Source organism: Aspergillus tanneri (genome assembly GCF_003426965.1).
Source record: "Aspergillus tanneri strain NIH1004 chromosome Unknown AapTan_4_pilon_pilon_pilon, whole genome shotgun sequence".
Taxonomy (NCBI): Eukaryota; Fungi; Ascomycota; class Eurotiomycetes; order Eurotiales; family Aspergillaceae; genus Aspergillus; species Aspergillus tanneri.
In genome coordinates, this window is record NW_022984631.1 from 2985958 (window position 1) to 3008714 (window position 22757).

General features: G+C 50.7%; 7 protein-coding genes across 7 annotated transcripts; 2 read left to right on the forward strand and 5 right to left on the reverse strand.

Moving 5' to 3' along the window:
- Window positions 1-365: 365 nt before the first annotated feature.
- On the reverse strand, window positions 366-4971 carry ATNIH1004_006165 (uncharacterized protein; the record flags this gene model as incomplete). Its single annotated transcript, XM_033570801.1, has 3 exons — window positions 366-521; window positions 574-762; window positions 820-4971. 3 exons carry the CDS (start codon window positions 4969-4971, stop codon window positions 366-368), a joined length of 4497 nt encoding a protein of 1498 aa, XP_033426833.1.
- Window positions 4972-5585: 614 nt separating this feature from the next.
- Window positions 5586-6183, forward strand: ATNIH1004_006166 (uncharacterized protein; the record flags this gene model as incomplete). The annotated part of the gene is made up of 2 exons (XM_033570802.1): window positions 5586-5602; window positions 5685-6183. 2 exons carry the CDS (start codon window positions 5586-5588, stop codon window positions 6181-6183), a joined length of 516 nt encoding a protein of 171 aa, XP_033426834.1.
- Window positions 6184-7128: 945 nt separating this feature from the next.
- Window positions 7129-8479, reverse strand: ATNIH1004_006167 (chitin synthase export chaperone; the record flags this gene model as incomplete). Its single annotated transcript, XM_033570803.1, has 7 exons — window positions 7129-7349; window positions 7422-7755; window positions 7823-7916; window positions 7987-8074; window positions 8135-8231; window positions 8340-8375; window positions 8450-8479. 7 exons carry the CDS (start codon window positions 8477-8479, stop codon window positions 7129-7131), a joined length of 900 nt encoding a protein of 299 aa, XP_033426835.1.
- Window positions 8480-10017: 1538 nt separating this feature from the next.
- Window positions 10018-13881, reverse strand: ERG4_3 (C-24(28) sterol reductase; the record flags this gene model as incomplete). Its single annotated transcript, XM_033570804.1, has 8 exons — window positions 10018-10172; window positions 10245-10356; window positions 10452-10663; window positions 11489-11513; window positions 11930-12147; window positions 12214-12545; window positions 12611-13651; window positions 13844-13881. 8 exons carry the CDS (start codon window positions 13879-13881, stop codon window positions 10018-10020), a joined length of 2133 nt encoding a protein of 710 aa, XP_033426836.1.
- A 749-nt stretch (window positions 13882-14630) lies between these two features.
- On the reverse strand, window positions 14631-15169 carry ATNIH1004_006169 (uncharacterized protein; the record flags this gene model as incomplete). The annotated part of the gene is made up of 3 exons (XM_033570805.1): window positions 14631-14636; window positions 14690-15036; window positions 15133-15169. 3 exons carry the CDS (start codon window positions 15167-15169, stop codon window positions 14631-14633), a joined length of 390 nt encoding a protein of 129 aa, XP_033426837.1.
- Window positions 15170-16030: 861 nt separating this feature from the next.
- ATNIH1004_006170 (RING-type E3 ubiquitin transferase MAG2) lies at window positions 16031-18315 on the reverse strand (the record flags this gene model as incomplete). The annotated part of the gene is made up of 2 exons (XM_033570806.1): window positions 16031-17989; window positions 18064-18315. 2 exons carry the CDS (start codon window positions 18313-18315, stop codon window positions 16031-16033), a joined length of 2211 nt encoding a protein of 736 aa, XP_033426838.1.
- Window positions 18316-19164: 849 nt separating this feature from the next.
- On the forward strand, window positions 19165-21983 carry ATNIH1004_006171 (mRNA-binding ubiquitin-specific protease UBP3; the record flags this gene model as incomplete). The annotated part of the gene is made up of 6 exons (XM_033570807.1): window positions 19165-19593; window positions 19754-20434; window positions 20493-20512; window positions 20567-20599; window positions 20655-20817; window positions 20898-21983. The coding sequence occupies 6 exons, from the start codon at window positions 19165-19167 to the stop codon at window positions 21981-21983; spliced, it is 2412 nt and encodes an 803-aa protein (XP_033426839.1).
- Window positions 21984-22757: the final 774 nt, after the last annotated feature.

Genomic DNA, 22757 nt, shown 5'->3' on the forward strand with positions numbered 1-22757 from the left:
TAGTTCATCGTTCTCTGCTTCTAGACTTCCAGAACTTATGAATACTGCGAATATGCGAATCAGATTAGGACGTCGCCATATCTCGTAGCCACAGCTACATAAAACCAGCGCCAAAAGCACTGCCATAATAGCAACATGTTTCGTCCGTCTCCCTGTTGCTGCTGATCCTTAAGGATCATACAAAAAAAAAAAAAAAAAAAAAAAAAAAAAAAAAAAAACCCAAATGTGCTACAACTTTTACGTTAATATGTTATACCATGTTTTCCATTATGCATGATGATCATCAAGTAGACAGGGGCCAACATGATTCTTCCACCTGTCCGCCATTACTGTATCAAGCAACAATGCACATAAAATCTCAAAATTTAGCCACGAAGCGCCCGCGCCCGCCGTGAAAGCGGTGGAATCTTGCGAAGAACGGGGTCGTGTGGTGCGTTCTGGGCGATCGACATGTACAGGGTATCAAGACGCTGGAGCAGAATTTCCATGATTCTGGGAGCGACCTCGCGAATGTCCGCATCCTACAAGGAGGTTAGCTAAGTTCTCGGGGGCTGCTGCGATACGGACACATACCATAGGGTTGACAGTCTGCAGGACAACATCCAGCCAGGTGAGACGTTCGGCAACATTGGTCTGGAGAGAGGATGTAACAGCAACACCGACGGACAATGCTACAATCGGCGAAAGGTCGGTCAGGTACGAAGGGTTCAGTTGAATGAAAAGATTGTCGAACAAATCGGCCTGTTGGGTGGATTGCAGCCACTAGAATCATATCAATTAGTATCGTCTTTCCACATGGAATATTGCAGCAACACAAACCTTCACAGAGCCCTCTTCATACCGACCCTCGCTCATCAGCCGGGCGATCTCCGCTAGCTCCAGTTCCTCTGGGCCCGTAGCAGGACCGCTGGGTGCCGCAGATAGAGCTGTCGCAGGCGACTGTCGTCGGTCCTGCTCGCCCGACTGCGGTAGCACCGCGCGATTGAGCTTCAACACCTCGTTCTGGAAATTCGTCTGCGCGGCAGCCATGGAAGCAACCGTATCGGATAGACCACGGACGAGGGTGGTGAGCTGGTCGATCTTCGCGGCATCTTTCTGACGCTGCACTTCGTACTGTTTCAACTGAGCCTGCATCTGACGCTCTATGTCGGTCTTCTCCATGACTCGGGCCGTCAAGTTCTTAAAAGCTGGGGAAATCGTATTCTGCAGTGTCTTCGAAATTTCGCCGTCAAGGTAAGGCGTAAACTTCTGGCTCACGGCCTCCGACAAAACCTTGACCACATCGGGCTGCTGCAGCGCACGAGTGACTGATTCTGGTAGCGACTGTCGCATTTCACGAGGAACCGCGCCTCCAATCTGCTGAGCAATGACCGTGTTCAGCTGCTTCCCAACGGCAGAGGATGTCAAATCAGCCAGAGCAGGCACCACCTCAGATCGGATGCTGTCAGACACAATCCGAGCAAGGTTCTTCTCCACATTGTCAGACAGCGTGCTCGAAACCAAGCGGAGGACCTGGTCCTGCTTGGCTGCGGACGCAGCATCCCAGCTACGTCGTTCGTCATCGAAACGGCGGTACAGCCCTTCGAGTTCACGGCTAAGGCTCTTGCTGAATTCAGTTGACACTCCGTTCTGCAGCACCTCAATGTGCTTGTCGAGGTTGTAGCTGGACCCGATAATGGGGGCAACAGACGGTGTGGCATCAGCGGCAGCCGCGGCGTTCTTAGAGACGTCGCTTCCGCTAGCCTGTTCACTTGCAACAGGTGCAGGTGCATCGTTCGCGGTGGCATTGGGCTCCTTCGATCTTGCGGGCCCTTCGGCAGCAGCCTTCTTCTTCTTTTTTTTGTCAGGCTTTTCCGAGCTGTTTGCCGTGGCCAAAGATTCCGCCTGCTCATCGCCCATCTTCTTCCTCGACTGTTTAATGGGGGACTGGGTCCGTACGGCAGAAGCAGCAGTGCTGGCCGCTTCCGAGCTTGGCGCATCCGGGGCTTTTTTGGTCACCTCTTTAGGTGCAACCTTGGTTGGAGTAGGCGCTGAATCTCCATTAATAGACGGCTCGTCCGTGACGTAGGTTGGGAAGGACTGAAGCTCCGAGATCTCGATCAGGTCTTCCTCGAGCGCGTTAACAGGGCGGATAATCTTATTTTCCGGGCTCCAGCCCAGGTCCTCCTTCTTGATGTTCAGGCATGTCACTCCACGCGAGTGCATTGCGTACAGTTCAAACAGCCCGCCGTCGTCGCCAGCTGCTTTCGTGATGGGAAGGAGGTCCAGACTCCGCAGCTGACCCTTGGAAGCAAAGGAGATCTCGCGAATGCCGCTCAGGCACGCGGTGGACTCAGGCTTAGGTAGGCTGCTATCTTTCTCTGCCGCACGCTTGATGAAAGAGGCCTGTGACATGGGTTGCAGGTTATACCTCGGAGCAGACAGGTGAATAAAATAGATCGAATTGCGCGTTGGGTGACCCACGACGATAATTCCAGATCCAGGATGGTACGCAACACTACAAATTGCATCCGACTCGTTCTCATGAGGGAACTTGAGCTCTTGCACAGCCTTGCCCAGCCCAATATCCCAGAGCTGCAAGGTGTGGTTCTGCTTCAGTCCCACCAGAACATACCGGAGCGCCATCGACTTCACGTAAGGACGGAGTTTATCGATAAATAGAATAGAGGTGGGCCATGACTTCTCCGCAGGCGAACCGGTAACGAAGGTATTCAACGGGACGCGGACCTCAGCCGGGGTGGGCCCTGCACTGAAGAAGGCGGAATTAGCGGCCACCTCGCGAATGTCCCAGAATCGAAGACGGCCGGTCTTGTCGAGGGAGGCGATGACCGTGTCATCGTCGCTGAACATGAAGTCCTTGCCTGCCTTGCCGGTGGAAATCTTAAGGGCGCGCTCCTTGAAGAATTTCTCCGTGTTGACCGTGCGCTGGTTGCCCGACACGCCATAGCTAGGACTGGCGGCGGCTTGTGGAGAGATCACATAGATGTTCTTGCCACGACCAATGGCGAACAGACCGGGATGGCGAGAGCTCCGTTTGGCCCGCGTTTTCAGCTGGCCTCCAGAAGTGTTCTCGTCCGATGCCGGGAACGGGGGGAAGATGAGGCTCTCACTCTCCAGGGCGTCCAGTTCAAAGAGATCCTTGTCCGCTTTCGAGATCAAAGCCCAGTACACCGTACCGCTGACGCCGATGCCCAGAACAGCCTGTTCTTCGGACGAACCGGTGGTGGTTTGCGAGGTGCACACCGCAACGTTAAAAACGCGATCACGGGTAGCGCGGAATACTTGCTTGTCACTTCCGTCATCTTGACGGATGATGCGGATTCCTCCATTCTTCGCCAGAGCGTAGACAATATAATCCGCGGTGGCCGAGGTCAAGGAACGATCCAACTGGTCGAATTCTTTTTTAAGTCGAGCAATGTCCATAATACCATCATCCCGCAAGGCTGAAAGCTTGCCAGGATAAACTTTCACAGTGATAGAAATGAAAGGCTTCAGGGGGAAATTGTGCACCTGAACAATACGCTGTTCCTCCTTCTCGGCGCTATCTTCAGCACTCTCCCAGCTGTCTGCAAGGGCATCACCGCTATCGGGAGGAGTCTCCTTCGTGGCAGCAGCATCGCTCACCGCTTCTTTGCTATCCTCATTCTTCACATTTTCCTTGGCTTCCGTGGCGGTCTCAGGTAGGTTATCAGCGATGGGAGGGAGCCCCTCTTGGGTACTCCCTTCGCGGCCCGTTGGGACGGTAGATTTCGCCTGCTCCTGAGTCGACTTGTCGACTGCCTCGTCAACATCACGGCAGATCTGCTCCACTAGCTTGTCGACCACTTGGGTCACAGCCTCCTTCTGTTCTTCGGCCAGAACAGGGGACTTGGCACGCTCCGCAGGGAAGAACACAGGAGCAGGCTCGACCTGGGCAGTGACGTTGACTTTGTGGCTTTTCGATACCTCTACGGCTGGGCCCTCACTCTGAGGTTTGGGCTGTGGGGTCTCCTTGCGAGGAGATACGGCTGCAAGCTGTTCAAACGGGTTGACGTACGTAAATATCGGCTCCTTGGGCGCCAGGGAAGGTTTGGACGGAAGAGCAAATGAATCCGGTTTCCCAGACACGGCTTCCTCGGGACGAGATCCCGTAACCCGAGACTCCTCGACGGCCTGGGCCGGCGGAGTGGGGACATTGCCAGGTTCCGCGCCGGGGAACGGAGATTTCTGGGGAGAAATCGAGCCTGACGACTGCGAGGCCGCTTTCTCGGGTTCCTCTGGTACGTCCTGAGCGGGTTTGGGACGGTTGAGCAAGCGTAAGAGCATTTCCTGGGTGTTTTCCGCGGTCGGGGCGGCAGAAGAGCCTTCGCCCACCCCGGCCGCACCGGCAGCATACTGAGAACCCGCAGAATTGACAGGAGGAGTTGTGCCCTCCTGTCGACTGAAGAGAGAAGCGACCAGGTCTGATGCAGAGATGTTTCTCACGTGGGACTTGGAGGCTTCCTCTATGACAGCAGGTTCATGGACCGCAGCCGGTTTGGGTTGGTCAACCCCCATAGCAGAGGCATACTGTTGGGCAGCAGCCGGCGCAGGCTGGCTGAATTTCAACAAATTCAGCAGATTGGTGGCCCGGTCGGGATTCTGGGGCAGCGGCTGATGCTGGTGCACGGACGACTGCTGGGGGAACATGTCACTCCTAGGAGTAGGCACATTAGGACTAAGAATATCCGAGCCATTATGGGGAGGAGTATTCAGAGGCGAAGGACTGTGGACGGCAGACGAAACCGAGGGGTGGCGGTAGCTAGGCTGTTGCAGCTGGGGGTGAGAGTAGCTCTGACCATCGTAGGGCGACTGCTGCTGATGCTGGCGGTATCCCGAATGGTACTGCGGAGGATATGAGGCCATGGGAGCGTCCTGACCGGGGGTGTTCCAAGGAGATGGACGGGGTCTGATGCTCGCCAGGAGAGCCTGGAGATCATTGGGGGTGGACATTTCTGTCACTCGCAACGATGAAGGGCGACCTCCAAACGAAATCCAAGCTCTAAGGGACTCTTGAGAGCTCTCTTTCGAGAGTCCGGACGAGAAGAGCAATGGAGGAAGGCAGATGGAATGAACGAAAAAGACAGATGAGATTGAATGACAGACTATTGTACAATAGAAGGGGCAAAAAGGGGAGGTGATAGTAAGGTAGAGAAAGAAAAAGAAGAAGAGTGAGAAGAAAAGAGAAAAGAAGTTAGAGTGGCTTTCGGTGTGTGGCTGGAGAGCAATACAGGTTGTTATGTTATGTTATGGTATTATATACCGAATGGTAATTCTACAATACCAAATACCACCACCATCAATAATACCAACACTATCTTTACTTTATTTCTCAACGACCATCCAGGCGAAGTGATGATTTGATTCATTTCTTCATGGACCAAGTCCTCTCACTCTCTCTCCTTTCCTTGACATCACTGTTATACCCTCTGCAGTGAAACCCTAGGTAGTAGTTCGCATCTCTCCCATTTGCCACCGACCGGTCTGTCCCACCTCACCTCCTCGAAGCCAGCAGTAGAAGGCCATTTTCCCGACGGATCTGAGATACCAGTCCAACCACCACCATCATGTTCTGTCTTCGCAGGTGAGTAAATCAACGAAGTGATGGCCGATAGGATCTGTCATCAGTTGAGATAAACATTCCCAACTAACATCATTCCGCACAGCTGGCTACCTCTTCTCTTCATTCCAACCAACGCCTCCCCGCTCTTCATCGTCTCCTTCGTCACTCTCACTTATGTCCTCCATCGTCCCTGTATCTACTGCTCCGCACTCCTTCTGATCCTCTTCATCTCGTCCTGTCACTGGTCAGACCGGTGTTTCTTCGATCTCCGTGGTGACTGGTTCTCTCCTCGCTTCACCACCACCACCAATTCTACCGCCGCCGTGGCGGATCCCATCCATTCCAACTCTTCCATGATCGCTCCCAGTGAAACCCTCGCCGAATACGTGTTTGAAACCGTCAACGCCACGACCAAGGCCCTGGCCAGGGCCTTGGTCGACGAGGCGCAGCGTCGTCTAGCGCTGAATGGCACCTCCTCGTCCGCGGGAGTCTCCGAACTCAGACAGGAAGAATGGACCGGTGTCGGACTGCAGTGGTTGCGCAGTCTGTTGGGACGTCATGAATGGACTCTACCTTGTGTAGATGTCAAAGTCCGATTATAGATGGTGATTTGTTTCCCGGCACTCGGGACTATGTGTTATACCTATTCATATGGCAACGCAGCCGTGTTTCCTGCAATGGCGTATCTGCACTGGTTTTGCCCTTTGCCACTTTTTTCTATCTTTTGTCCGCGCCGCGCCGATTCTGGCATTTTGCTTCTGGCGGAGAAAAGAAGTTGGCTCATAAACACCACCGGCTGGGAAAAAACATTGGATCGGTCTTCTTTTTTGGACCCGGGGTACCCGTCCAAGGTACCTGTCATTGACCTGATACAATATAGAGCCTGAGTTTGGGTGACTGCAAGCGTCTCTTATTATTCATTTGGGATCAACTTATATTCTTTCTTCCTGCAACGGGTTTCTTTGTTTACACTTCTGGCACAGGCACTGTAACTGTATATACCATATCAATACCATGGCTGTTTAATATTTCTACCTATTGTTCGCTTGGATCGGTGAATACTGGTAAAGGCTCAATCACTGTTGGAATCACTGTTCATGTCGATTCAAATCAGATACCTTGAGCATTCAACACACGCGACAGGATCAGGATAGGTTAGGTTATTGAATATAAGACAATACATTAATTACAAATAGTATATAACATGTCATTAGGAGGGAGAGAGAGAAATTATAAAATATGCCAACAGTGACCCTATGCTTATTAGAATGTCAGGCAGACCACATGCAAACACGCAGAACATATCAAGAATTTCGTCAAACATCAGGTATAAAACACAGACATGGTATCAAAACACTCGGACTCGTGAGATCCCGTGAAAACATAAAGGAAAGGCAAATCAAAGGAAAAACCTCGCTGGTCGAGTATTAAGCAGGCACAAGAACGCGTATACCGCGGTGGTCGTCAACTCAACCTCACTTCAAGAGTGTGAACAAGGCGACGTTTGGCTCATATATCAGCTAATGTGCAGGTGCAAGTACATAGGATTAGCCATTGTATCCCCCACTGGGAGCCGCAGGTATAGGCCAATCGTCTTCTGTAATACTGCTCCAGAAGACCCAAACCGTGACCACGGACAGAAGGGTGAAGAGAGTTTCGAATAAGGCGCCGTTAATTTTCCCATTCGAAGCGTTGCAGAGATGAGTGCTGATAACATAGTTGAAAATCTGGCCGATAGCAAATAAGAGACCGGCACCAACCAGGTACACTGCGATCCTTGTCAGAAAAATCCTTCTCCACAGGACCGAACAGGGACTCGCAAAGCAGCGAGGGAACATACACATTGGTCGGAGCTCGCCCAGAACCCGGATCACCAAAACGGTCTCTAAAACGAAAAACGCCACCAGACAGACGAGGGGGAACAGCTGATATAACACATAGAGGGCAATATTGCGATAGCCGGTGGACTCATCCGGCGCGAATTCTCCGGACCAGTTGAACCCCGTGTCAAGGGCAATATATCCTGTGCCGATGAAAAACACCAACGCGGAGGCAACGAAGAGACCGATTGAGGCGGGAGTACCGTCGTCAAGGAATTGGAATCCCACAAGAGCGTTTAATAGGAGGATCCAACATGTCGCAGTGACTGCGGCGATGTGCACGGCCGAAAACCCCTAAACAAGCCGATTAGGTTCGCCCAAAAGAAGGGGAAAGCGGGTTATTCGTTCATATTGTTCATACCTTCCGAACGGCTCCGTCGAGTGGGAAACCACCCACGGAGAAGATTTCGCAAATCTCAATGACGATAAAACCGAGCAGGAACAATTGCATCTCTCTGTCCAAATATTAGTCCACGTCACATTCTCTTTGTTTCTTATTTTTCGGTTCAACCATTGCTGACATACCGTCGCCCAACAGCTGCCTGTTTCCGTTCTGACCGCCATAGCAGGAAAAGCGATGTCAGGATGGCTATGAACGCCAGTAAGATCGAGCCTGTAACCGGTTAATCTAATATCCCGTTGCATTTGAGCCTCCGGATTCGGGCTATCATACCCAAATTGCTCAAATGTCGGTCACCGCTGAGGCTAATGCCGAGAAGCGCACAGCCATCAAACGCTTCATTAGGGGGCTGGTTGTTGTTGACAAAAAGCTATGGAGCGAAAAGACCAGAATCAGCGACATGCAATCCACCAATTGAGAAATCACCGCAGGGCATCATTTCGATATATCACATCGATCTGGGAATTCAGTCACGTACATTGCAGACAGGCAGAGTCGAATCCCGACAAAAGTCCTACATGTGCGGAAGATCAGCGGTCAGCGAATGTGCTCCCAATCACTTTTGCATCAGTATAATTGGGGACTCACGTGGAATTTTCCAAATTGTGTCGAGCCCATGGTTAGCGACCGTGGGAACGACAGACCACAGAAGGAGGTTCTTCACGGGAGAGCGAGGAAATGAGAGAGTGAGGTGCAGGTGTGGTTAAATTAGGGCGATTTCGTTGGACCCACGCTGAGGGCCGGAGTTATGGGCGCTCCCAACGCAGATCTTAGGTGAAAAGCAAAAACTGGGAGAATGGGATGTTTTTAGATTTGTATCGATTGGATTGAATGGATCTGCCGGCTGAAGGACCTTCTGGAGGGGGTATTCAAGAAATTAACGTATTCTGTTTCTCCCTCCCACGATGCCTTTCCACAAAGTAAAATAAAATAAAACAAAATATTTAAAAAAAGACAATTGACACGTTGACCGTCAGACCTGCAGGCGTTACGAGACGGGAAATCGGATTAGACTCAAAAGTGGGAAAAAAAAAAGGAATCCAGGCAAATGAAACCTAGTGAGAGGCTGCAAGGTAGGGTGGGTGATAAATAAAGAGTGGATTGATATGTCTGCAGTCTATACACTAATTAGATTGAATGAACCTAGGTGGATTGGGATGCGAGAAGATGACAATAGATGGTTCTTGCGAGAGTGTGAGAGACAAGAGAGAATAGAATAGCGATGGTGGAAATGGGATGGATGAGGAGGCACCAGTGAGAACACGAACTACGCCAAAGTAGAGACGCTAGAAGGAGTGGACTAGCCTTTCGAGGAGGCGTTGGTTTCACCAGGGTCGCATTCATGATCTCCCTCGTAGAAACTCCGAAAGCTGGGGAGGCGGGATTATGGAATTGTTCCTTGTGGACTGAGTGAGTGTATTGTGGATTATTGTTATATAATTCTTTATTATCGTTGGTATGATATGCTCTAGTAGATTGTGGATAGTAGTCCCACCGGTGCCTGAGCCTCTTCCATCCATGGATAGTGTGGCTTCTTTCCGCTAGCCCATTCCTCCCCTCATTCGCCCCTATTTATAGTCCTCTGTCGTACAGAATATGTATGTTCATTTCGTCCTACCTACGAGTACTCTGTATTACCATCAAATCTATCTATCTCCGGTCTGTTCGTCTCAACCCCCTCGGAATATCCATGGCAACCATCCAGCCCTGTATTACCCATACCGTATCGATGCAGATCCTAAATATCTCGACCTCGTCCTTGCGTCTCCAGATCTATCGAAGATCTATCGAAGATCTATCGAGTCGGCCATGCACACAATATTAAATGCTGGCGGACCGTACCTTACGTGATTCATTTGCACATCTTGTCGTTGCCTGGGGAGGACAATACCGTATGGGAAAACATCTGACAGAGACAACACTTTTCATTGTTCTAACTATTTGGATCTGAGTAGTACCTAGTAATCTCAACTACTCAGCTACCTAGTAGATACTGACTACTGAGCCACAAAATCAAGCTATGACGCAATCTATGTGGAGAGTATATTTAGATCAGTCGGCATTGACAGCTGACTGAATGAAAGAATCGGTTCCCCCACAAGCAAGGTCGGATATCTCGTTGCCTAGTGGCAAGGGTAAGGTCTGTCGGCCTAAAATCAGCACACATCCTCTATCTCCAATTTCTTCCCATCATGCTCCCCCAAGTCCAGCTTTAAGGTTCGTCCAAACAGTTCCACCAGCATCTCGAAGCACACCTTGCTAATGGCGGGGTCATATCGTCCCTTGCTGAGCTCATCGCGGATAAACGCATCTAGTTATCGAGTTTCCTGGTCAGCAGAGATTTCCCCTCCTCCTTTCATAGAGCATTTCTATGGCAACTTACGCTGCGCCCAAGCCACCTCGTAAAAACTAAATAACACTCCCTTGCCGTGGAGCGTCTTCCGGATCAAATCCCTTCCCTCGGGTGGGACATGATTGTCGTTCTTTCCGAAGATCTGCAATCTCCCGTTAACTCTGGCCTTGCACACTGAAATAAAGTATAATGTCAAATAGTAGAGAATACACCCATCCCTCTGGGGAAAATCCTCACCATCAGTAGTTCTCCCTTGATATCGCTGGCCCTCGCCAAGCTATCGTCATTTTTGCCCTCCGCCAAGGTCTTGCTATGGATGTCGGTAGCAAAGTAACACACCGCTGCCTTCACTCGGCTGTCCAACGCACAGCGATACGCCAGATGTCCACCGAGGCACATACCCGTTGCACCGATCCGACCATTACACGTGGGGAGCGACAAGAGATAGTCTATGCACAGAGAGGCGTCCTCGTCATAAGCGGAGAGTTTCTAGGAAAAGTCAGGGCTTATCTTGATAGTAGGTAGACAATTGGCCGGACTCCATAGTATGTAGTACCTTGGTTACTTTCCACTTATTGCCATTGTCCGTGTCCTCGACATTATACTACAATGGCTCCGGGCCTGTAAATTCATGATAGCTGGATGGAGCCGCACAAATATAGCCTTGTCCGGCAATTTGTCGTGCAAACCGCGCAACAGGGCCAGTGACTATCGACTAATTAGCCCCAAGAACGTACTCCCTAGATTACAGATACAAGAGAATCGGATTGGATATGGGCAGCCTTACCTTGGTATATCTCACTAAATACCACTACACCGGGGAATCGGGCCTTGGGATACCCCGGAATAGAAGGGTGGAATACATAGATGCCTTGAATGACATACGTCTGTCAGCGTGCTAATATAAGGCCACCACGTAAAGGATGAAGTATGTAATTCTGGTACGACACAGCAGCTGCTAATGGGACAAACGGGTAGCAGGAAAACAACTATCGATATACATACGCATACTACCCTCTCCGTCCGCCTTGGTCGGCACATCATGGAACGATTCCTGAATCAGCATCGTGTACTATGGTCGAGGGTAACCACACAAAGCTCGTCAATTCTCTACTGCGAGATTCGCGGGGTCTACCGAGGGACGATAAGATCAGATCGAGGGGCGAGGTCATGTGATCCCGGAGTGTTCTGGATGGAGGACAAGGCGCCTGGATTCTCTTTAGGCGAAATGTTGTCTGTTGACGGCTGTCAAATTAACTATCAATTCTACATACTCGGAGGTTTCTCAAAGCCAAATTCCTGTACCAAAACAGTTCGCAAACCATTGACATTGTAGATATTAGATAAATAGCAGAGTAAAGCCAAAAAAAGATAGCACGTAAATAATGTACATAGAACAATCTAAATATTTAAAAGGAATGTCGCATCAAGAGAGGTCATTGCTGGAGAAAACTGGAACGGTTCCCCACGCTCAGGGCACAGCTGCAAGTCTTAGACATGCACTTTGCGCAGAATCAGTAGAGAAGGGAATTAAAAAGTGGTGGTATATTAGACCCTGTAGAAAAAGATTTCCGAAGTCAAAGACGCCGATAGTGGAAACGTCCATAAATACAAACGATGGGTGTCGGAGAATATTCGGTCGTTCTTTAAATGATGTACTACATCTTCAATCAGTCGTTGATCAGAGTTAACAGAACCGGAAAATCCACACGTACGGGAATAAACAAGTAGGGGACTTGTTTCTCATACTGCGTCCATGCTTCACCGTACTTGTTCCGGCAACGCTGGATATCACGCATGGCACGGTGGCTAATCATGCAAGCAAAGAAGACCGGATAGAACCAAGGGAATGGGCTATTAAACCCGGTGATAAGGCCCCAGTTCAAGGCAAAGAAGAGATCACAAGTGTAGTGAATCTTCCGAGCCTTCCCGTCTGTCATGGAGTTAGTCTCAATACCCTGCGCCGTGAGCGCTAATGTCAGCGACCGGGGTTACTTACACCAGCCGTCGACCAGGATCTTCGAGCCGTCCGCAGCAGTGATCGTCTTGGGGTTTTCCACCGTCTGCCATGGCAACTGGGGGAATGTATTCCGGGATACCATAGTGCCACGCTCCTGCTGGCGGAAACGATTCTTCTGGCTGTTGGTTGTATCCCAAACCCAGTACACGAAGAGATACGCGACGTAGAGGGCCACCAAGAAGTAGCGGTTCCAGTAATAGGTGGCCGGGTCATGGTTTGCAAGGTATATCGTGCAGTGGCAGTAACTAAGAGGGACACCGGCAAGATTCCAGAAGATCAACATGAAGCCCCATTTTTCATAGTACATGTCCCTATTACCGTGTTAGCCTGAGCAGTTCAACAACCTCCGTCAAAAAGACCACTGCCCGCTCCTTACCAAGTTGACACGATGCACTCTTCACCCTTAGAGCAGGCATTGGCATAAAGAAAATGCGCCAGCAAGAGGAACCCAACCTCGCCGGAAACATATCCATAGATTTCGTACTGTCGGGCCGCAGCACCCATGGTAACAAACAGAAGAATGTACCAAGGTAGGCGGACTTCGAAAAACATCTTGAAATCCAGAATGCCGAACATCCGGGGGTTCAGTTCAGCGCCCATGAAAAAGTCATAGATGGGATACCCAGTCATACGATGCTCTGCGCCACGAGCCAAGGCCGAGAAGTAGGCAGCAAAAGAAACCAGAAATCCGGAGAGAATAGCGACACTCAGGAGAGGGCCGAACTCGTCAATAATAGTGTAGAGCTTGAAAATACCGGTAACATGGAGGAGCAAAGCCAGTACAATGCTGGTGTAAAAGGACCATACGGCAGAGCAGTAATACGGCAATTGCTTTCCCCCGAGGTATGGGAGAGGACGGCCCATAACCGTAACGCCAGGAAGCAGCAAGTAGCACGCCCCCTCGAAGATAAAGAAGACCCAATAAATCGTCCATGCCTTGAGCGATGGAAACGCTCCCTCATACACCAAGTGGCCCAAGTGCGCTATAAAGTCCCACGTGCTCTGTCCAGCAGAAGGACGGGGGAACTTGCCATCGTAATAGGTGGCTCCAATCCACATGTAGTACATCAGCAACGGGAATCCAATCATCATGGAAAGCACGCCAAAGGAGCCTCCAAACTCAAAATGCCCGCTATAGTCGATTTTGGGATCCTTTCCCTCTTCCCATCCGTCAACTATCCGGGGCTTTTTCTGAGAAGAGTGGACGTGTCCATTCGTCGCAATGGCCTCGGCCTCGTCGTCGGGGTTGGTACTTGTCTCCCTGACTGAGGTGCGCCTGCGAGTCGCGGCCTTAGATCTTCCTCGGGCCTCCATCGCCGAGTCGGATGCATCATCCGTATTTGTATCTGATGCCAATGCGCTGCTGCGAGTGACTCGACGGTGAGGGGTCTCGACGAAGCCAGGGCGCTCCATTTTCCTATGGATGACCACAATGTCAGTTGAGAATAGTCTAGTTGATCAATTGCACACGGTGTAGACTTGAAAGTAATATAGAAAAGAGGCCAACGCAAAAGCAATTGAATGTCACCGTTGGTGTTGGCTCTCCCCTCCTTTTTTTTAAGGTTTTCTTATACGTTGCTGCAGGGTTACACACAAACAAATTACTTACTTGGGGGTCTTCCCCGTTTGGGAGCGCGTGACAGTCATGATATGCAGACCATACAATGGACAGAATAAAGGGAGATTTGGGGTGAATAGAAGGCAAGGTCAGAGAGGGGCCGATTTGACGTGAGGAGCGAGTGAAAGCGAAGAAGAATTAATCCATTGTTTATTCGTTTGGGGGATCAACAAGCGTCAATTACCCAAAGGGTGTAATTTACCGTACGGTATGTAAGATACTGCTGGTGCCTCAGGTCATAAGATGGGAATAATGTTCCGAGGTAGTTGGAAGTTTAGATAGATCCAGAGAGTACTGATGTTCATGGATCAATTTGTAGACTGGAATACCCTCTATTTGTTTGGTAGTTGTATGATCTTGCTATTGTGTATTGTTAAGTGCCCTCTTAATGATCCCATATAGAAACACATGTATTCACTGTCTTGCCACCTTGCCAGTGTTTCTTATGCGGAGTAGTATTCCCTACATGTAAAGCTATAGTTATATAATACAACCGAGTTCTTTAACTTATAACTATGGAATATATTGGAATAGTCATAGCAGAGGACTCTTCCTGACAATAAACTTGAGGGACTGCTTCCAGAGAATCCATATATCACTGAACCTGCATGTAAGAACCGACAACAAGATGGTCGCTAATAAAGACCAAGAGGAACTATAATCCAGCGCTTGTATGAATATTTACTCTACGGAGTAATTCAAGCCCAAATTCAGTATCAAAAGGGCTGATTATACCCAGATGGTAAAGGGACCAGCAGCATTAAAAAAGAGTCGGCATCTATCCCTCCTGTTAGAACATTTCTACTCCGACAAGATATCCATCCCAGTAGCACATACCTGAGGGGCATCGGGAAGATAAGTACTAAGACGCAGGTACCAAACCGAATAATCCTTCACCACGGGGAGGTTCTCCGGGATGGTAATGGTAACGACACCCTGGGACTCGGGAATATCGGACTGAATCTCGATCGACTGGTCGTACGCGATGGTGTCACGATTGCGCATGGGATTGTTGTATGGCCATAGGCTGTAGTTGCCTCCAGCGTACTTATTCAACGGGTCGGGGCAGTGGCTCGTCGGGGCACGGTTGAAGCGGATGTCAATCTTGCTGCCGGGTGCCACGGTCGAATTGTCGGGGATTCCCTGGTAGACATTGATGCAGGAGTAGTCACACTTTACCCAGGCTATTCATACGGTATATTAGCGACACACGAAGGCTCTGGAGGCTCAGGAATATTGGAGATGTCCCATAAGCAGGTTTTTGTCAAAAGCAGAGGCACTGGCGGCCAACAGGGAGGCAGCACGTGAGATCTTCATCTTGAGGATGAGATATAGGTCTGGTCCAAAAGCAAGGGAGGTTAATATGAGTGAGTGCTGGAAAGTCAAAAGGTGCCTGACTTTTATAAATGGATGGCGACACGAGATGAGCTAAAAATACATGTTGGCAGCAGCTGTCCTGAACCGGTGGAACTTCGTCTGGAGTCCTGGACATGTTAATCCATCCTCAGACAATCGATCATCAGTGTACTACTCCATAGTGGATCCGTCCTAGTATCATATCGTAAAGGCACGCCACAGTCCTCATTATTGGCCCCTTTGCCCCCATTTGCCCCCATTGTCTCAACTTGTTGGCACCGGCTCTGCCCGAATCCCTCCCGGATAATCAGGGACTACGTATTCAGGCTGACGGTACGGAGTACCTGATAGATCGACCCGCTTTCGAGAGGTAATAAACCTTCGCAAGCTTGTATGGAGTAGGACCACTGTGGATATTTGAGGTGGCATTAGGGTGTCTAAATAGCAAACAGATGCTACAGACATGAGCGTACGTTAAGGAGATTTAAAGGCTTTATAAAATGTTTATAAAATGTTTATAGAAAGTTCTCATATTAATCACTTGGACGTCCACAATCGAACCAAAAAAATCTATTCATATATCATCAAGTTTCCCCAGAATGCATGTATATAAATCTCGACAAAAGCGGCAATGAAACCATCTGACTCCTATCCATGCGTCTTCCAGAAATATATCTCGACATCACCACCCACGCTCCAAAAGAAAATAATTACATTCCATGGTTTCAACCATGAACGGAAGTGGAGTCAATTGTCTTCAAGAGAGAGGCTGTGTTGTTGTGAGTGAGTGAAAAGAGGACTGTTCAAACATGAGCCCGAGGTTCATGCCCCTCTCTGGATATTGGTGGACATCAGGGTGATTTTTTTGTTCTTCTTTTTCTTCCCGCCCGTAGAAGATGGTGGAGGAGGGTTGCCTGCCTCAATAGCCGTCTGTGCCAATAGTTCGCGCTCCTGATGTGCCAGCAATTCCTCCTCCCAGCCCTCAAGCCAACCATCGCGAGGAGGAGCGGGCCCTTGCTGCGAATCCGTCGGCTGCGAGAGCGAGGGCACAGCGGCCGTTCCCCATACGGTGCGAGTTCCGGGAGGGCTTGTCGACGGAGAGGCCAATGCTCCAAACTGTGAAGGGACCCGAGGGGGAGACGCGGACGACGGGCCGACGTCAAAGGATCCGCTCGCCAAGGGCTGGAAATCTCGGTCGGAGAATGGAGGGTCAATACTGCTGCCGATACTGGGCCGCTTACGATGCGCTGCAGCCCATCGCTTGTCATCTTCCTTTTCAGCGCGGATCCGGTCTTTTTCTTCGCGCAACTCCTTGTCCTTATTTCGCTTCCTTCGCCGGCTCGTTTCCGCGCGGAACTGATCCAAAACTTCCGGCGCGACCACATCTCGCCAATCACACTCCAGGAAATTCACTTCGCAGCCCTGGGGGAGATGCCCGAGGTACTTGACCCGCTTGCGGAGTTCATCGTCGACGATATGTCCGGTGGATACATGTTCGACCCGAGGTAGAATGGTCGCCGGAAACAAGGAATAGTCGCCAAAGGCGGCCTTGAGAATGCGAATATCGAGGGGGGAAAGGTAGAACTGAGGTAGGGCCTGGTAGAAATAGAATGGGTGGTCGGATGAATGGGCGCCATTGGTTTCACGGCTCTGTCCAACTCCTGCGTTTCGTTGTTTGGACTTCGCCTCGGCCATCGAGCCAAGGTCGACCTGACTCATCGTGTGTGTTAAGCTGTCTGTCTCATTTGTGATAGTTTGTGCAGGCACGACGCTTGGATCGGTATTCGATGATGGCATCGACTCCGCCGAGGAAGTCTTCCACGATGTAGTGGCATGCTGGGACGAATCCATCATGGCCACTTCGTCCTGGGGCGGTTGAATAGGGATAGGACTCTTGGTCGGTCTCGCCATCGGAGGCTGGTGCGAAATCTCAGGTGGGTTCCCAATTCCCTGGAGCCTTAGCTGAGCATCCCTAACCGCGACAATGGCCTTTTGCGTCCATGTAGTCTCGTCACCAAACAGAAGCTCATCTTCCATCTCCTGCCGCCGAAGGTCTTCGATTTCCATCTCGTACTGCGAATTCATGTAGTCCTCCCCTCCTTTCATGATGCGCGCGTAGTCGGCGACTTCTGCAGCGTGATACCACGGAATATCCTCTTCGGGGCCAAGCCCTTCAGCGCCGTCCCGAGGAAGGGCCAAAGTGCTTCCTGGCTCTCTCTTAACCAGCCTTAACACCACATCACCGCCTTCGATGGGCAGGTCGCCTTCTTGGCCACGGAACCATCGCACAGGCCGAATCTCAGAGATGTAGATCGAGTCCCAACAGATGGGGCATTTCTTCCAGCGCGCTTTCTTCTCCGGAACCTGGTTCTCTTCATCGGCGGAGTGCATGTAGCGAATCAGACAGGGAAGACAAAAGATATGACCGCACCGCGCCATTCGCGGGGCCACCGGCGTTGATAGGCAGATGGGACAGCTGGCGGATTGGGTCTCCGCCGACACCAACACCTGGAGCACGGAATCCCAGTCCAAATGGACATCGGCATTGGCCGCTTGCACGTGATAACTTCGATCGGGTGTCACGATAAACCGGTAGTTGGCGTGAACGTAACGGGCCTTATCCATCGCGTGGTGGCCCGATCCCAAACCCCAAGATGCATATCGACGGGAGTTGCGTGGTTGGGGGTGATACTGTGGGCGAGGAGGGAGAGAAAAGTTCATTAGATGCGTGATGGATGTTTGCCCTTTGCGACTGGTGGTAGATCTCATGATGGCCTGTTCCTGGATTGTTTAATATACTTGGTTTCATTCATATAAAATACAAAAGGTTCTCCGGACGGACCATGGGAACCTACAGATTCGCTGTAATCGTCCTCATCCAGCAACCGAGGACACGTTGACTTGTGCTTGTTCCTCCGAAACTGATTGTTCCTAGGAGAGCTGGAATTCCTCGACGTCAATCCTGCCCCAAAACTGCCCGAACCTCCCGCGCGTCGTTGAAAACCACTGTCTACCGACGGAGCCGAATGAAATGTCGACGCAGCAGACTGATTCGGAATATTCAGTGACTTGGAAGAGCCAGGGGCTTGACCGGAATTAGACGACATTGCCCACCTGAAAATAGGAGCAAATCACGGTCTTGCTGTCGGTGGCTTACTCCAGAACGTAGGAGAGAGTTTGAGGATAGGGATGAGAGTGAATTCGACCACGAGAAAGGCCTGAACCATAGACGAGGGAGATAGGAAACATCACAACCCCCCCAAACAGCCAGGAGGAGGAGAGGCAAGTTGAGTCCTGACCCTTCTTCTCCTCAGGGAGAGAGACCGAGAGGAAGTGAGACAGTCAGAGAGAGAGAGAGAGAGAGGGGCGAGTATGTCATGTCTTGGCAGGCGGACGGGAGGGCCGGGCACGTGCGCGGCCGAAAAAACATCATCTTCGACTCACCAAAAGCAAGACCTCCTGTGTGCTCCGTCTCTCTCGTCCTCGACGTTGCTGCTTCCTCGCCCCTCCCCCACAACGCAAGAGGTATAGTCAGTCAATTTGTGTTCGCTCGGCAGACCTGGTTCATGTGCGTGTTTTCTTCTCCCCCTATTCCTCCTCCGTTGTCTGGTTGTCGCACATCGTTAACACGTCAATCCCTTAAGGATTTACAGGACCTATCAGTGCCAAGCTTCTACTCCCATTCATCCGCTTAGACGACGACGACGAAACGGATTCCCGGCTACGAGCTGAGAATGGCTGCTTAGACGGGTGCTGCGCCCGCTCGTTCTCTCTCCCCCTGTTTTTGTGTCTCGTATGGCTCCCATTGAGGCAACGCGTGGCTGAAATAGTCGAGGCGACTTTGCCGACGTCGAGACATGATGAACCATCATCTGCCCGCTATGCCCCATGGGCAGCCACCCTTACCTGGTCCTCGAAGACAGCAGGACATCCCCTACTCGACAGGGCCGCCCAATATGCGCTCGCCTCCCTCGTATATGGGATATCCTCCGCACATGAATGGCCATCTTCCTCCCGCTTACTCACCGCAGCAATATCCTCATTGGTATCCGCCTTATCCGCAGATGCAGCCCCCTCCGCGCCCGTTCCAGCCTCCGTATGCGCCGCCGATGTTCTTTTCGAGCTATCCTCCTTCGCAGCCGGTCATGGCTCCGGCCCCTATGCCACCTCCCTCCCTTCCCATTCAGCCGAGGACTTCTACCCCCCTTCAATCTACTATGTCGCCTCCTGTTGGTCAGGCCCCTGCTCCGTTCGGGATGCAGGTGCAGTCGCCCGCCATTCTCCCTGTCCATACTGTGCCTAGCCCTATCGTCCCTTCGCCGTCTGCCCCGCCGGCTGAAAAGGTCGTTCTGGCTCCGGTTTCCAAAGAGCCATTCCGCCCACCTGTAAGTTATCGGAAATGATTCCTCTCCTCCCTGCATCTCTGCGCTTGATATCTGATTTTTTTTTTTTACAAAAAAAATCCAGCTTCCTTGGCTCTCGGTCCCTGAACGTCCGTTTCCAGTCAAAGTTACGCGTAGACGTCGAAGAGGTCGGGGTTTGCAGTCCTCGTCGGCTTCGGTTGAACTCCCTGCGAAGGAGGTCCAGCGCAGCGGCCCGGTTGAAAGACTGAGCGATTTGAAAGCCGCAGAATCCCACGCGCAAACGTCATCCGAGCCGCAATCCCCAGCTCTGTCGGTCGCCCCGTCCACTGGGAATTCTACGCAGCCCACAACACCATCCTCGGCTGTTCACCCTGGGGTCCGTTCCCAGTCTCAGTCCATATTCTCAAAGCCGGCGGTCCCTGTGGTTCCAGTAGTCCCTGTGGTCCCGAGTTCCAATGCTCTGCGTCAAGGGTCTAAAGAAGATGTTGGCCGTCCGGTTGAAATGCCAAAATCATCCGGAGCCCCCGTCGATGGGACTAGTGTGACAGATCTAGATGGCTCATCTGAAAATGCGCCACACGCATTGGGGAATGCCCCAGAGGAGGCAGCAAAACTATCCTCCCCTCCTCGTGCGACACCGAAGTCCTGGGCGGACCTCGTTCGTTCCAAGAACCTCGCCAAAGCTACAGCTACCAGTGGGGCGCCATCTGCCGCGGTGAATGGTGTGGTGAAGCGCAAAAGCGAATCTCTTGCTGATGTCTTGGTGAGCCTTGGGAATGATGTCTCTCAATACAGCGATAAAGTTGCTTTCCTTGAACCCAGAGGACTTGTAAATACTGGGAACATGTGTTATATGAATTCTGTATGTTTCCTGCTGCAAAGTATGCCTGTCTACATTCACTGATCGTCTGGTGCATTAGGTTCTTCAAATTTTGGTTTCGTGCGTCCCTTTCTATCAATTCTTGGATCACATCGGAAGACGAGCGTCGCATAGCTTTCAGAGCGATTTTCCCTTGGTTGATGCTATGTAAGTTGTATTCACAAACATGTCGAAGAACAGATATTGACTTCGGATGAACTAGGATTATGTTTATGAAAGAATTTCGCGTCATCGACGCTGCCCACTCTGAAGAGCAACTGAAGCTCAGGCTGAAGCCAAACGAGCTCGAGGAATATGGCGAAGCCTTCATCCCCGAGTTTGTTTATCAGGTGATCAGGCAGTTGCCACGCTTCCGAGACATGCGAGTAAGTTGCCTTGTCTAATTTTTTTTTGGAGATTATTTTTATTGCCTTTTTGGAGCTGACAGCTGACACCGTTGTTTTAGCGAGGCCATCAGCAAGACGCTCAGGAATTTTTGGGCTTTTTGTTGGAGGAAATGCACGAAGAATGCGCTCGTGCTGCGAAGGACGCCCCTTCCATTCCCAATGGGTCTGCGGCTTCTAATGAGGAATCATCTGCTGCAGATGGAGAATCTGGTGATGGATGGATGGAAGTTGGTCACAAGCAGAAGCCGGCGGTTACTCAGTCGTCTGGTCACATTGCTCAGGAATCCCCTATGACGAAGATCTTTGGCGGCAAAATCAGGTCAGAGTTTAGGGTGCCTGGTAATAAGGCTTCCGTGACACTGGAGCCTTACCAGCCGCTTCAGCTCGACATCGGCTCCCCAGACATTCACAACATCGTCGATGCTCTCAAGGGTCTAACCAAGCCAGAGAGCATCCAGGGCGACTTCAACTCCTCGCGGGGCTCAAATGTCACCGCCACCAAGCAGATCTTCATTGAGGAATTACCGCCTGTGCTCATTCTTCACCTGAAACGTTTCCAGTACGACAGCGTCACTAGAGGAACGCAAAAGATTTGGAAAAAGATTGGATACCCCTTGGATTTGGAAATTCCTCGGGAGGTCTTCCCCCCCAGCAGGCGTAACATTCTAACGGCTCACGGAGACTTACCTAGGTATCGGCTCATTGGGGTTATCTATCACCACGGGAAGAATGCCAGCGGGGGCCATTATACCGTGGACGTGCGCCGCCAGGATGGCCGTGAATGGATCCGCCTTGACGACACGGTCATTCGGCGTGTCAAGAGCGAGGATGTTGCGGAGGCTGGTAGTGAAGAGGATCCCAAGGCGCTCGCTGTGGCGTTGGAGCAGCGCAAGCTTGACAAGGATCCCAACGCTAATATTTTCGATCTTATCGACGATCAGGAGCAATCAGACAACGAGCGAGGTTGGAGCCAAGTCAACGGAGCTGGGTCAGGCGGCCATTCTAGCAAGAAATCTACCTCAGCTGTTGTAAACGGCAGCTCGGCACCCTCTAGAGCATCTTCTGGCCTGCGGACCCCTATTGGCCGATACGGTTCTCGCGACAACAAGGTGGCATACTTGCTGTTTTATCAGCGTATTGCTTGATTTCGAATGCACCTGCGAAGCGAGCAGGCTTTATCGCCTCTTCCCCTAGAGAAAGGGGGCGGGGAAAACTTATAAAAGCCAAAAAAAAAAAAAAAAAAAAAAAAAGAGAGAAAAAAGAAAAAAAATCTTTTCTACCTAACAATTTACAGTTACATTTCTACATTTACTGTCCTTTGCAGGGCTCGACATCTTATGTCCAACGATCTTACTGGTGTCACACCTATCCTGGAGTTGACTGTTTGGTTTGGAGCAATAACTTGGTTGACACAGTAAATCACAATTCTATCCAAATCTACGAAGCAAATCTCTCAAAGGAGTTGTGGGGCGCTTCTCCTTGAGATGATTTCTATGATATCCTTCAGCACTACTACCTCAGTCGCATTTCTCACTTATCTTCGAATTTCCTTCTACTGTGATTACACTTTCCCTATAATAACATTTCACCGCTTGTATTCGTGATGATATGCTCCTTTCTATGCTGCTAATCTATCAGCTTCTCGTGACCGATTGATTGCGATGCTCTATATGTTAGCATATCGCTCTGATATATACCCTACTTTCCTCGCTCAGCCCTTGATTTACTTGGTGGATGCAGATGAGATCTTGGTGTGTGGGGGACGTGGATGGGACTATAACGACTGAATGAACATTTCCTATTTTTCCATAGACATGTGGGACTGTGATGGTGACTGATGCTTCTCTTCGTCGTGTGAAAGCGGAGGTTCAGACGACGGAGATGAGAGAGATGAACAGACGGAAAGATGGCGAAAACCC